At 40.5% G+C, this 15,296-nt stretch overlaps 2 protein-coding genes across 4 annotated transcripts in view; both read right to left on the bottom strand.

Annotated features, from left to right (window-relative positions):
* Window positions 1-101: 101 nt before the first annotated feature.
* On the bottom strand, window positions 102-6,772 carry prkcsh (PRKCSH beta subunit of glucosidase II). The gene is made up of 18 exons (XM_069148818.1): window positions 6,741-6,772; window positions 6,264-6,408; window positions 5,382-5,498; window positions 5,180-5,275; window positions 5,035-5,092; window positions 4,784-4,901; window positions 4,217-4,346; window positions 3,864-3,948; window positions 3,294-3,372; window positions 3,077-3,160; window positions 2,824-2,991; window positions 2,637-2,730; window positions 2,217-2,286; window positions 1,924-2,013; window positions 1,766-1,840; window positions 1,569-1,668; window positions 1,297-1,456; window positions 102-341 (listed from the first exon to the last, which is right to left on the bottom strand). Exons 2-17 carry the CDS (start codon window positions 6,352-6,354, stop codon window positions 1,310-1,312), a joined length of 1,602 nt encoding a protein of 533 aa, XP_069004919.1. The 5' UTR covers window positions 6,355-6,408; window positions 6,741-6,772; the 3' UTR covers window positions 102-341; window positions 1,297-1,309.
* A 518-nt stretch (window positions 6,773-7,290) lies between these two features.
* Window positions 7,291-15,296, bottom strand: part of pde4a (phosphodiesterase 4A, cAMP-specific) — a 41,262-nt gene continuing 33,256 nt past the window's right edge. For all 3 annotated transcript variants that reach the window (XM_069148815.1, XM_069148816.1, XM_069148817.1), the window contains 7 exons: window positions 14,993-15,091; window positions 14,735-14,899; window positions 14,461-14,560; window positions 14,190-14,344; window positions 13,933-14,055; window positions 11,660-11,842; window positions 7,291-11,434 (listed from right to left, as the gene is read on the bottom strand). In XM_069148815.1, coding sequence (XP_069004916.1) covers window positions 10,922-11,434; window positions 11,660-11,842; window positions 13,933-14,055; window positions 14,190-14,344; window positions 14,461-14,560; window positions 14,735-14,899; window positions 14,993-15,091 — 1,338 coding nt within the window. In that variant the 3' untranslated portion in view covers window positions 7,291-10,921. The remainder of the gene's footprint in view (window positions 11,435-11,659; window positions 11,843-13,932; window positions 14,056-14,189; window positions 14,345-14,460; window positions 14,561-14,734; window positions 14,900-14,992; window positions 15,092-15,296) is intronic.

A 15,296-nucleotide genomic window follows, 5' to 3' on the forward strand; every position in this document is an offset into this window, starting at 1 on the left:
TCGCTACGTCTGGTTTGTTTGCTTACCTTCCATGTTTTGATCATTGATCAAGACAAAGCGACTATACTAATAGTAAAAATGGACACAAGTTTGAGACGATATGGGGAAAAAAAACAAAAACCTTTATTGAAAACAATGGAATGACGCTACATTTGACAGAAAACACCAGAATCAACCCAACAGGTAGCCGTGGTTGTTGGAAGTGTATAGATGATACTACGATGAATTACTCATTGGAATTTCCATAATTTATTCTCAGTTGTCAACAGACACCGAGGTGATGCCGCTCACAGCATGGCAACTTCGTTTTGCTGCAGTGGTTGTGGTCCCATGAGAACAGCCTGCAAGGAGAGCGCATGCACGTTCATTTCAGTGGCCAGTTTGCTTAAATCACGTCTTTCTTATTATTAGAGGGCTGGGCAATTTCGTTAAAAATGTATCCCTGTAGGTTTCATTTCCGAGGTGTAAGCATTTACGCCACAGATTTATCCGCTTCTCGTGTTATTTTAGAATGAGCACTTGCACATGGGCTTCATGCCATGTTATTTTAGGACCATGACACATTCAAAAAGTCCACTCTTGTTGTAACAGGCCCTCTCTACTCCACTCTTGGACAAACCTAAAACTGCTATTAAAGTTACACAAGTTGCAGTATTACGATCATTGACTAGTTTAAGGGAAGTTATACCCGATATCTGTTCAGTCTTTACGGCATTAGCTGTGGGCCTTGCAGGCAAACTGACAATACATCACAACATATCATTATTTTGATATGTCATATAAAGCATAACAATCTCTATGATGGAAAAACAAAACATGAACCTGTATTGGTAAAATTATTTTTTAAATGAGAAAAAGGAGAGCGCATCACAATATTACTGTCAGTTTACTGATGTGGCACACCCAACTTCCCGTTCATTATACGATGGACTGAAACGAAGGTGCTGTTACCTTGGTCTTGCTGCTGTCCTGCTCTTCCTCTAAAAATGAAGCTGTAACTGCTCAGGGGATTTTCTTCAAATCAAAATGCTAAAATTTCACACTGTACAGCTTTGACTGTCACAGATGTTCATTTTGCTTCAGTGAGCAACATGAAGACATTGTAATGATTAAGAGTGCCTTGTATCCATGTTCAAAAACATGACTTCACTAAAACACCTCGGGGCCAGAGGACCCATTTGAGGATCGATATGGGACCTCAGAATACGGAGAGAGATTTTGCTTTGAATTACCGAAGAGGTTTGCTGACAAAAAAAACCAAAAAAAAAAAAAACCAGACAAGTTGAAGTTACTCACAAATCAAGAGGATCTAAAGCTCTTCGTGCTCATGAAGCACAGAATCCAGGCTCGGAGGGTCCTGGCAGACAGCAGGGGTGATAAACTCCATCTGGTACTCACAGCGACTTGGCTCTGAGGTAGATGTCACAACTGTCTCCTTTCCACATGTTAATTTAACCTGACGGACAAAGAATATATATTTTGGCACTTTGTCCGATAAGAAACAAGCATCAAAGCACAGTTAGCATAACAAAAAAAGACTGAGTAAGGGCAGACTGGCTGAGACTCACAGTGGTGGATCTGCTGGGGCCTTGCCAGCACCCTGTTCCATGTTCATACTTCATCACAGAGTAGATATTATCCTCAGGGCCTGCCCAGGAGCCCCATGATCTAAAAGCAAATGACGAAAAATACAAGATGAGTCAAGTTTGCAGCAAAAAAAAAAAAAAAACTGAGCAAAACTGCCACGACAAAAATATTCTCTTACCCTAAATTAGTTTCTGAACCTCCATATTTGGGTTTCTGGGATACTCTGTTGAACGGACAGAACCTGTAGACGTACCTGAAAAAAAGATTTAGGTCCTTCAGATGTAGGAACTTGCATCAAATAATAAATACAGAACTTTTTTTTTTGTGTGCACATACTCGCCAGTAGACAACTCATAGCACTGGCTGTAGAGGTAGGCAAATTCTGCACTTGGTCCAAAGTCAAAGGAGATTTCCTTCTCAAGGTTCCTGCAAAAAAAAAAAAAAGACACCAAATCCAAAATGTAACTTCTTTTTGTTTTACTTGGCAGTCTTTTGACTAATAACACACTGATTGTGCTACAAAAAAATCATCCACTTTGGCTGATGAAAATTTAGACTGCAGTTGTGGTAACAAACGCTGATTGCATTATTGGCACAGAAGCTCCTTCATATTCAGGCTGAGCACTTACTTGATCTGATCATCCACTTCCCGGAGAGCTCTCTCAGCTTCGTCAAACTCATCCCTGGCTTTCTGAGCAGCTGGGAATCAGACGCAGCGACTTAAAACATACCCTCGCAGTAAATTCAGCCCAAACATGCACACGCAGTCAAAAGTCTGAGCAAATTATAACTTCTTGTTGAAAGCATTTATACAAGACAAGTAACGAACCTGTTCAACATAAAAGAAACACACCTGTTCAATAAACCCTTTTATTTCTACAATAAAGAGTTATTGCGGAACAGAATGAGTGAAATGTTTTAAATTCAAACATTAAAATGTGAACTGATGGGTTATGCAGTCACATCTGTGGTGTCTTTCTGGTATTTTACAGTGTGACCCAAATGCTCAGGACTGGCTGAGTCACTCAGTTTCATACACACACACTCACCATCGATGAGGTTCTGCGTTTCTTGGTTAAAGGGTGGCATCGTCCCTTCATCGTCGTCATCCTTCTTTTCTTGAGTCTTTGTCGTAGGAGGGACCTGCAAATCAAGCAGAGGTTAGAGGTGACGCGCCAAAATAAACTTGAGAATCATCCAACATCAGCTTGATGGGAGAAACTCGGGAGGGCTTGCCTTATAGTCTCCCTCATCTGAGTCATCATCTTCCTCCTCTTCATCATCCTCCTCCTCTTCATCCTCTGGGATGTCATCTTCAGGGTACTGGTCAGAGTCGTTGTCGGAGACTGGCTCGCTCATTTCTTCCGGTGGAGTCTCCACTACTGGTGGGGTGCCCGCGTTGGACTGATGCCAACAAAGTAACAAACTTGGAGGAGCAGCGCCTTTTTTTTTAACACAGATTTCTTTAAAGGAATTTACAGGTTCTTACCTCAGAAATATATTTCTCTTTGATGTTGTTCCAAACAGACTCAAATGCTACCGAGTCCACTTGGTCCACTCCTCCGAACAGTCCCTATACAGACCAAAGACGACATTCACAACTTTGATTCGTTCACCTCCTTAAGCTTTTGAATCATTTGGCATTTGTGACGAGTACAGTTTCTGCGCAGCGCGTTTTAACAACAATGCAAAGAGAAAAGTCTTACCTGAGCCTCAGCTTCTGTGAATGAACCGTCTGAATCTGGGTCGAGCTCAGAGTGGGACAGAAGCTCAGCCACTGAGACACTGACACAAAAAAGTGTTATTCAATGAGTTGCAGTACCACATCTTTTTTTATCTCCACCAGTCAATGAGGAAAACAGTAAAAAAAACAACAACAACAACAAAAAAAACTGAGTTACTGTCTCACGAAAGATCAGCCAACGTCTATATTCTGTACAAAAAGCATGGCCGTTCAATCTTTTCATTTGAAATAGCGATAATCTATTCATTGACATTTTTAGTTCAGAAAACGTAGTGATCTCTGTGGCATGTCATCAGATTTGAGTTGGCTGTGTGACAACATTTTGGATTTCAGTAATTTAAATTACATTAAGAGCAGTAATAAGACAACTTCATTAAATACGATGGCATATTTACAAATCCTGCATTTTTTTCTTCTTCTTTGGACTAGATAATTAATGATTGTTTTTGAAGCTGTCCGTGGTAGGCTTGATTACACCGGACATTTTCCCTCATTCTGGGTGCTATTCATTTTGGAGGTTGCCACTACTCACAAGCCATCAGCATCATCATCCAGTTCAAGAAACACTTCAGCCAATTTAGCCTTGTCTTTTTCCATGCGGACGACTTCTTTTAGATCTGAAACCAAAATAAGATTTTACTCCGTGTTCAGTTATCAGTGATTCCGAGCACACACACATACTTTTATACAGTAATACAGGATCAAACATTTCAGGTTATAAGCTTTGCACGAGTGAGTGTTTTGTCTACTACTTATAATGTACGCATCATCCTGAAAACAATATCTACCCACAAATGTTTAAATAAAAGTCACTCACTACAGAAGCTGTAATGTGATACTCTTTTCAAACAGTAGATGGCGATATACTTTCAAATCTCAAATTACCTTCCCAGGCCTTCAGATGGCGCTCTTTAGCCTCTTTCTCTGGCTGCTCTGCAGTCTCCTTTACTGTTCTCAGAGCCTCCACCCTCACTTCCAGATCCTTCTTCCTGGCCTGAACATCGGCAAGTTTGAACTGTTGTGACAAATTAAAATAATAAATTTAAACAAATGTGATCTGCACAATATCTGTAAATCCATTTGATTTAGAAAACAATGCCCAACATCTCCTCTAAACAATTTCATAGAAAATGTGTTAGATGCAAACACAGCAGCACAAGTCACATAGAAAGCTATTGTAGTATAATTCAAAGGCAAGTTGTTAATCTAAAATGTTTTTTTAAAAGGAGACTTCAGATGGCCAATATGTAGTTTCTGGATGTATAAAATAAGCAAAAGACAGGCGAGATAGTTTGATAAGGTAGTTTGTGTAAAGTAGTTCTAAATGTCTCTGCTGGAGTGTCAGTATCGCAATATAAAAACATTTTTTGACATTGCAATAATCCACGTGTCAGAGCTCTACATCTCAATTATTACACACACAAAGACCAAATGTTATCTCGTCATTCACACCTTCTTGTCTTCTAGACCACTTTTGGCCTCCTGGATGAGTTTCACTTTAATCACAAAGCCCTCCTTTGCAATCTCCGCCATCTTCTGCACGCTCTCTCTCTCTTTACGCCCCAACTCCCTGCAACATCCCACATACAAAAATTTACTCAACTAAAATACATTTTTTTGACACTCCGTGTGTTTGTAAGTACATCTATAGGCACTTAAATCATACACAAGTTATTAGAGTTATAATCCAAAAGCAGTCCCACCTGCAGGTGTTCTGACAGGCAGCACCACTGTTGTACTCATCAGTTGTGTCACAGCAGTCTGCAGAGGAAACGCGGATGTTAAAGAAAACCACGGCCACACAGCACATCTAAAAAAGACACAGTCAGCAGAGTTTAAAATCCGTACCACAGATTCCATCATTGATGCGGGAAGAAGGGATGAAGCCCGGTCGGAAACCTGCATTGGTGCAATGGAAGCTGCCGTTTGGACAAGCAGCAGTGCCTGAAAGAAATTATTTATTAAAAAAACAAAACAAAAAAAACAGCTGCATAATACTGTGGGAAAGAATATTTTTGGACAGTAGCACAGGACTCTTCAGCACACATACCGGGTTCATCAGAACCATCCTGGCAGTCACAGTAGTCGTCGTTTACCCAGTCAAAGGAAATGGTGCGGGAGCCATCCAGGCAAGTAAAAGGTTTCCCTTCTTCATAGAACTGCCGTTCTGTGGAAGTCGAACAGTGAATCGTATGAGCACGGTTAATCATATTAAAAATTGCCATCTCGATTCATACCTCGATGGAGATCTACTTCCTAAATCACAGCAATTCCGACACAAACAAATACTTCTAAAGACAAAATGTTGTGACACAGAGCATTATGAAGTTGATCGTTTTCATGTTCAGTAGATCTCATTCATGAAGCGGTTGCATTCAAGGTAAAAAAAAAAAAAAAGTTTTCCCTTTCTGTTGTCCAAAGTTGATGTGCATTGCATGCATCTCACAGGACCGTGCACAGCTGCAGGGAAAACTGACAAGATATGATACCAGATTCCAGTAATGACCGCTAGTCATCATATTTTTATTAGACCAATTAGTAGCAGCCATTCTTTGGTGGATTATTATTATTATTTTTTTTTTTTTTAAGAAAAAGAGCAATATAATGTAAATTGCCCTCCATGTAGCTTAACAACAGTCCTCCCATGTTCATGGTTTAACAGAGGGAGCCGGGGAATTGTGAATCCAGGTCAAACCCACCATTAGAAACTCTCGCCCATTAAGTAAAATTAAACGTGCAAGCAAAAGTTTTTGACTTGGAAAAAAAAACCAGGGGTCTGATTTACAAATCAAAACTTTTTGTGACGTAATAAAACAGATGGGCATCATTTACGAAATTTGAAAGCGCGTGTGACTGAAACCAACAAAACGGCGAGGCATAATTAAACACAAACCTAACTCGATACTGGTGGGTGAGATTATTAGATGCTCACTTGACAAAGGGACACCGCGGGGACGGTGGACCTCCACCGCCGAGACTCCCACACACAGCAGCGGCAAAAGCAGGAAGTACTGACAGGACATTGTTGACGGGTCCACACGGCGAAGTTAAGCACAATTCAGCTGCAGCGGCACCGCCTGTCGATCAAATAAAAGACGGATTAGATGATTTGACAACTACACGCGTGCAACGCAAGCCCCGATGACGTCATAGCCTGACAAAAATACGACGTCGCGTATCTGCGGTTGTTCTTTTAGTTAGTTAGCTTGAGCTAATAAACGCATGCTAACTAGCGAATTTAGCTCACGCTTCGGCAAAAACCCACAAGTTTACTCGCAAATAATAATAAAAAAAAAATAACAAATGCATGTCCTTACAGTGAAGCGACAATATATATATAAAGGTCAAAGTAAAACAAAAACACAACATGTAAATGATATGTTCGAGGTCGCTAATAGCTCATCCTTACCGGTCAATACGGCGACTCGTTCTGTATCGTACAAAAGCGCATGCGCGCATTTTATCCACTCGCTGCTTGTTTCGTTCTGATTGGACGACGCTTTGTGCAGCTCTTGTGATTGGCGGAGAGCGGGGAGAGTGGTTACACTCGTCTGAAGCAGAGGCTTCTGGGTACATTTGAGGATGCAGCCATCTCATGCCAGTGCCAGCCAGCGTCAAACAAAGGTATTCACAGCTGTTTACGCTTTTACCCACGTTATAGTTAATAATAGGGTGTAGACAAACAGGAAAGTAGCGTCCAAATAGATAAAAATGATATTTTAAACTCCCATAATCATTATATGCTTCTCAAATATAGTCTCACTACCTTAAACAGCCATCCATACGGACATATCCATATATAATTAGGAATAAGCTTACACTACCAGCCCCGAGTTAATAAATGAACAGTATTAATGCAAACAATGCTTACTGACAACTAATTTGCCATGAGACCACCCAGTGATCCACTAGCATACAAGGAAAGTGATAGCAAACATGACAATGATCTTGCATTTAATATAAAAATCTTGCTTTATTTGTATTTTTAACACACTTTACAGTACCGAACAGTGAAATAAAAGAAAAATATACTGATATACTATAATATTGTTTTATATATATAGATGTTTGCTTATTAAATGCATTTATTCACAAAATGACACCTCAGCTCTGTCAAGAGGAAAAACTTTCATAAAAATAATATAATAAAAAATAACTTGGACACATTTTACACATTACAGCAAGATCATTTACAAATATTACAATCATTTCATGTTTTTTTTTTTTTTTTCCCCTTAAATAATCGTTCTTACTTGTGAACAAACACGAGTTAAAGCCCAGAGAATTATTCTCAGAGGGAGTCAGTCTGCGACAACATAACCTGACAGCAACCCCGATGGGAACCAGCTAAGTAGGCCACCATGGGACGGACATTTAGGCTATCAGGCTAGATAGTGATTAAAGTTACTAAGAAAACAGAGGTGGTGATAGTGCTAGGAATGGCCAAGTTAGATAAGGACACATTTACCTCCTTTGAATGTGTCACATCCTATGTGACTACAGCGGCATACATTTGACTTTATCAGTCAAATAAATTCAATCTCACATGGACATTTAATAGAGAATGACTAGCTTGTTTGATTATGCCAATAGAGAGGGGTTAACACTAACTGCTGCACAATGAAGGTTTGTGATTTGGCCCAGTGGAATATAATCAACAAGTGACTGCCAAAGACCAATCCACCAGCATAGACTGTACACTACCTGAAACACACTACCTGCCTCAAAACCTGATGAAATAAAGTGCTGGTACAAATATATTTGACTTTAACAATAAATGTGGACGATTAAAAAAATAGGACAGAATGTTTGCACAAGTGAGTTAAAACATGATCAGAGAATGAAAAGGTGAGGATGTGGCCTGCAGTGCTTCAGTGGTTCACTTAACTATTTTAAGTGGTTATTTGTCAATCATTATGACTTGGATAAATTTATAATTTACAATCCAATATTACATTATATACAAGAGTGGTAATGCTTATAGCTATATCATCAACACGTGATTCATTTTTCCAGACCATCCACCAGAATGATATAAAAATAAACTGTACACAAACTGTTCAAAGAAAACATTTCCCATGGTTTTCTTTTCGTCATTTAAAAAGAATGGCAGCAATCAATTAATTGAATAATTTCCTTAATAAGAAACAATTGCTACAGTATCGTGTTTGTATGGCAATTAAATATTAATGTTTTCATAGTTTATGACAGAACAAGAAGCCACAAAAACAAAGCGACATGTTTAAAGTAAAAGGCCAATGCATATGGGAATCTTTTATTTAAGTAACTGCAATAGTAATCCTGGATTCCCATTCCACCAGATGAAAAGCCTGTGTGGTGGCCCACGGCTCTGCTCCATCCTGCGACAGAGCAGGTCAAACACACAGGCTTCTGTTGCACCAAGCTGTGGCGTCTTCAGATAAGCTCAGTTACTGACCTGCAGAAACTTGCTCCTAAAAGGACCACATGCGTGTTCTTCTTTTTTTTTTCTTCTTTTTTTTACCCTGTGAAAAACAAACACAAACTGTGACCTATTTAAGCTGTGCTGATTGAATCCTGGACACCGTTCAACGGGATATGGTGATGCCAGTGAGGGAACAATGACACATATGACAACATCCTGCTATCTCTTACTGGTATTCACTTGCCTACTTATGACCACACAATTAGTCATGCAAACAAACACACACACATCAACTCCCAGCCTGTCCATAAATCAGTATCCGGTCAGATTTCAACAAAGGACATCGGTAATCAATCTGAGCTCCTGCATAACCTTCATTCCCGTTTCTTATTTTCTCTGAATGCCTCCAGATAGCTTTAAGATAGTCATTTTGCCGTCCTGATAAAAAAAAAACAAAAAAAAAACTACAACACATTCTTTATGTTGGTCCGAGCACAGCAACAATATAACGACTAATTGGCAGCAATGTTTCCCTTTCCCCTTCAAATGCAATACATTGTGTATAGACACACTGATACTCACAGAAATAAGCATACAGACGTGATATAAATATACTAGGATATCTATTATATATCTTATAAATCTACATACTGGCAGGTATGTGTCCTGCGTCTGACATTAAGGCAAAAAAGCATCAAACATAACAAGGATGATTAGGAACTGCCAGACCTCCTTTTGGCCAAGTCACGCTTCTTTCCTCTGACATTCTGCCTCCCTGATTTTCTTACTCAACTGTCTTCCTTCAAATCACTTCACCCACTGAAGTTTCTCATCCTTTGGCTTTGGTGAGAATCGATGTGTATGAGGAGACATAAACACAAGTGCAAGTGGGCGTGAGATGGCGAGTGAAAATTTGTTCTGCTGATGAAATAATTCTGTATCCCTTCAACATATTAAGCAATTGGTAAATACAAAATAGGCAAAAATGTATGCTTCAAAGCATCACATGGCTTATTCTCAGAAAGATTAAAAAAAAAAAAAAAAAAAAAAAAAAATCATTCTCGTAAGAAAAACAAACAAACAAAAACAAAAGCTGGAAAGAGTCCACTGGTGGTTGTGGTGGTGGTAGTGATTGCTCTGCATCATTATATTACCAGAGAGCAACAAAGGAAGACTTACAGCCGAAAACATATCACCACAGAAACTGTACGTGTGAGATACACACCACAATACCATGAACAGTAAAGAGAGATCTTTAACAAGAGACAATAAAAAATAAAAAAAAAATAACAAAATCAGACACTCCTGTCCCACAATGCATTGCTTCACGACAGCTCCATCCAGGAAGCTGGTGTTTCAGAAAGGCACAGAGCCATCTTGCACCAGTAGCACTCTCTTTGTAAAGGGAAAAGGGGTATGGGACCCGGTGGTCCCTTCGTTGCAGCATCTTCCTTTCCTTCGATCACTTTCCCTCTCCTCCTCCAACTCTGTGGAATTTCTTATTTTTCTTTTCCGACAGAAATGGAAAAAAAAAGTCACTCGTACGTGTAGCTTTTCTGAGGAGAACAGTTTCTATTGAGATTCTAACAAACATGAATTACGAATACTGACTGAACACTAGTTAATACTCCATTAAGGGATGGCTTTTTCCAAAGAGATTCATTACTGATCAGTGTCCCTCATGTAAATGCACACATACAAACATACAGTCAAGTGTGTGTGTGTGTGTGTGTGTGTGTCTGTTCATTTCCAAAACAGAATATAAGGACTGCAATTACACTGCATGACGGCTGCATGCAGGTACACACATTGCATTGGTAAATTCTACATGACTTGCTCCTGGTCTTGTTTTTTCCATGTGTTTTGACGTGTCATTTCATGCGTGTTTATTTGTGTGCATTTCAGTCCCAGAGTGCTACGCTGTCTTCAGTTTCCCATCATTAACGCTCTCCTAAATTCCTCTGTCTAAAGTTCATTGTGAAATCAGTCGAAGGACTCACCATCACTCCAAATCTACAGTTGCTGTGTAATTAACTTCTCTTTAAGCGATTTAAATTTTTTCCCTTTTTGAAAAATATACTTAAAGGTCTGTATTGTCATTGCAGTCTTATTTGTTCTTGGTTTGGCCATTGAAAGGATGAACAAGATAATGTGTGCAAGTGAGGAGGGAGATACAGGAGCAGAACTCATGTATCTTCAGCTTGTGAAGAAGAATCTTCCTCTTCCTCTACAGGACTTGTGTCAGAAAGTCTGTCCTTTTCTGCCCCCTCAACCAACTGAGCTTTCAGCTTCTCCTCCACTTCCTCTTCCTCCATTGCCACCTCGTCCTCCTCTTCTATTATGTACTCATTTTCCTCCTCTGCCATTGTGTCTTCCTCTTCCTCCTTTTTACCCTCCTCCTCCTCATCATCCCCGTGACTGCAGTCCTGTTCCACGTGGTTCGGTGTGGCCTTGTCACCCTCGTCCTCCTGTTCTCTGTGAGAGCTCTCTTCGAGGGTGAGCTCAAACTGGAACTTGTCTATGCAGGCGTTTAGATCCTTGTCTTGGCCTACGGGAGGTGGTGAGGGGCTTTGTGGAATAGTGCTCTGGTACCAGTCCCTGTTGTCCTCCAGAGTGTCTAGGATGTCCTGGGCATCGGGATGCACAAGGTCCCCCCATGTCTCCCACAACGGGTGGACAATGTAGTCAATAAAGCCCACCTACGTCCAGAAAAGAAGATTGTTACTGACATGAAATAAACTAGCCCAGTGGTGTCACTTCGCTTCCTGCAAATCAGCATTAATAATGTAGGAGGATGACTGCTGTGATCAGAGCTGACAAATCACTCTCTGCGCTGTATTATCACCCCACCCACAGTATTAACAGTTCTCCAGTTGTGCACAGAATCACATTCATACATGTGTGTTTCCCTGCTGATCATTTACCTGACTCTTTTCCACAGATGCAGTGTGTTTATCGCACATCGGACTGATCTCCATCCCTCGCTCCCTCTCCTTGTCCCCCTGCCTGAAGAACTCCTCCATGATTCTCTCCGTCCATTGGCGATACACAGCCAGCGGCTTCGTGGGGTTACTCAGGTCAGCACAGTGTACCATGTTCCTCAACACCTGCACAAACACAAAGTCACATCACACACTATTATGTAAATGGAAGTTATAAAAATCACCCTGAATTTAAAAAAAATGATGGGGATGGTGTGCCCTTAGTCGGACATTTTGGATTTTAAACAGACAAAGCTTCAAGCAGCTGAAAGGAGGTGGTGCAAACTAAGCTTTCTAGTGACCTCTTTCACGTTTACTTTATTTTCTCCTTCTTTCACTTCTTCTGCTAGTTGCTACTACAACTCCAAAATCCAGCTTTCTCAAGCGTTTTACTTGTTCTCCAGAATCTCAACACTTGCTTTTCTCTTCACCTTTCCTTCTGTGACATTAAAGTTTGTGACGTTTCCAAGCTCAGAGAACATTCTCCACCATGTATTACTGCATTAGCTTTATCTCTACTCTCCTTGCATATGCACTGAAAACCATTTGCACCTACAAACTAACATGATTGGGATTGGCCCCAGAGCAAATATTTTTCTTGGGCCCTTTCCCCTGCCTCAAACGCTCCACATAGGTGACATACCACAAATGACAGAGAGTAAGCTCATTGGACAAACAAATCAGCTTTTCCCAGCATGCCTGTCTCCTTCCTTAACCCTTGTGTTGTCCTTGGGTCAAAATGACCCGAAGCTGTGTTCAACCAAGTTCTATTTTATTTCTCTATTTTTATATTTTTTGGGATCATTGGTCATCATTCTTTAAAGAAACCCTCACAGCCTCCTTGTCACCAATGATCCTAAAAAATATGAAAATAAAATAGAAATTTGTTGAACACAGCTGTGGGTCATTTTGACCCAAGGACAACACGAGGGTTAACTTGAGAACAAAGCAATCAGATTAAATAGGTTGAATAAGGGATTGGTCAACATAATATTCATTTTCTAGTAAAACTTTTTGGAACATTGCAATACAGACAAATAATGATACAAAACAAGGGCGATGACTCAAGTGTACAAGGTGGTAAGGTGGTATATATTCTGATCCCAATCAGTGTAAGACTTTTGTAGCATTGTTAGTTGATCAGGCTGAGAATTGAGATGGCCTGGACACACAAAATCCTGTCCCGAAAACCTTCATGGGCCCCATTGCTTTGCCCCGTTAGTAGTTAAGCCATTCACCAGCACTATTAACCAAGTCCCCTTAGCTACCTCTTCTAATGTAAACCATCAAATCAAACTTCTGGCCTTTGAGTCTCCTACTTTCTTTAATGATGAAGAAGAACTCATCACCCATCAAAATGCAATAAACCACACATTTCAAAACTGTTTCAAAAACTGCTGACCTGCTGCTTTGTAAACTGGCAGCAACCACCTCTACCTTGGCCCTCTTGCAGACACTTAGACATCTGCGAAGCACTTGCATGTTTCTCTTCATTTCCTTCCATGACCATCTTCATTGAACCTCAGGTTCTTGCTTTTGTGTCTGACACTTAACTACACCACAGTCAAGTCAAATGAGATAAAATGCAGATCTGTCAGCTGGATCACTTTGCAAAATCCCTAAAACTAGATCTATACAATGCTGCAGCTCTTCATTTCTGCTCAATCTTTAAGAAATACACAGGATCTTTCTTTCGTCATTGACAAAATAAGATAACACACACCTTATCTTTTCATATGATGCTTGATTACCAGATCTCAGCTACGAAAACATACTTAAAAAGAAATGTCAGCCTAATCTTTCTGTCAGAGCCACCTGGTTTTAGAAACAGCACAGAATACAAACAAGTCAAGATCCAGTGTATTGCCAAAAGATTTAATGGGGATCCGTGCGAGTTATACAGACAAGTTGTACATAGGTTACGAGCTGCATAGTGCAGAGGTGCCTCAGAAAGTGTTCTACCCAGCTCCCAGCCATAACCCCCGTTTCATGTTGATCCTACAGTACATCCATTTACTCCAACTAAATCCAAGCCAGTGTCTAAGTCCCGTTAAGCTTTCCCCACAACATCTTTGTTTTTACAGCACTCTGAATTAACTGAATATGCCATCTCAATGTTTCAGAATTTATTTATTTTTTGTAGCAGGATCAGGATAACATTTGCTGAATGGCTGTAATTGAAGTTAGTTGTAAGTAACTTGAAAATGACATCCTACCTGTATCCGGTCAGTGTAGTGGTCGAGCAGCAGCACTCCAGAACTTGTCACTTTCTTGGTTTCTACCATAGTCTTGAGGTCTGCCAGCAAACTCATGTGTTTAGACATATCTGTTGCCAAAACCTGGGGCAAAAAAAATAGAAAGACAGGGAATAGAAAGTTCATAGGAGATGAAGGAGAGCTAAGAAGCAGTTAAAGACAAGCGAGGAAGGTAATTATGTTCATAATACACAATAAGTGTGCAGACAAACACTCACCATATCAATAACAAGCTTCCTCAGGCTCTGTCTTTGCCTCTTGCTGAGATTTTGGAAGATGTCACAGTTGTCCTCGTGCAGCAGCTTAAAACCCACAGCCAGGTGATGGTTCTCCAACACAGACTCGTCATTATACATCAGGGCTAACTCTGAGTCTGAGGGAAGCATCGCACAACAAATATGAGTCAAAAACATACACAATAATCACAGCATCACCGCAATGTGCTTCAATTTATGCGTTTGTGTGTCTCTTAATCTCATTTGAACTCACTGGTATTTATGAGGAATTGGTTGGACACTCCTGGATGGTCCACATCATGGATGGCAGCAGCAAATAACGCAGCTAGTATCTCTAGATCAGTGAATACAGCCTGTCAGAGATGAAGAAATGAGGGAAAATTAAAAAGCAGTTTGACCCTGAACTGTTGTACTCTTTCTAGAAGACCCCGAATTTGTGAAAGACTCTGAATGTGAAGGTAGCTGTGTATCGGGTATTTATAGTCATGCTGTGTTTCTGACATTGGTAGACCAATAGAGGTATTTACATCTAGAGCTGGTGTGGATAGCAGTACATGAGTAGACTGAGTGACATCTGCAGCGTGGAGGCTGTTGTGGTAGGCCACATTGGCATGGTAGTGGTCCTCCAGGGTCATCACATACGTGACAAACGTATCCACAGGGATCCGAAAGGTCTTTAGTAGATCTCTTTCCTGCAGCGGGGACAGTGCACAGGGGTTAGGGTCACAGTCATGCTACGTTTCATTAGCTACTGCATAATCCATGGTTCAAGCCCAGTCTCTCACCTGGAAGATGGCAAACATTATGCAGCTGAGGGGTCGATTATTTGAGAACTCCGCCACACGAAAGATATTAAGGCCCCACTTGTTCAAGTCGTTCAGCTCCTGAAGGTACAACAGAAGACCTCTGGTTCATTTTGAAACTATTAGACTGTGAGTAGCCTTTAACCAATCGGCACTGACCACCATATACCGTGTGTTGTGCGCTGTAACTCCATCACTGTCGCCCTTGTTTGAACTACTTGAACATCACTTAGCAACCCCAACCTGTTGTTGATTGGTCCACCTTTCGGAGTTGCAGAGCAAACCT

Source organism: Embiotoca jacksoni, unplaced genomic scaffold (genome assembly GCF_022577435.1).
Source record: "Embiotoca jacksoni isolate LCO1_2020_lvr unplaced genomic scaffold, fEmbJac1.0.p SCAF_15, whole genome shotgun sequence".
Classification (NCBI taxonomy): domain Eukaryota; kingdom Metazoa; phylum Chordata; class Actinopteri; family Embiotocidae; genus Embiotoca; species Embiotoca jacksoni.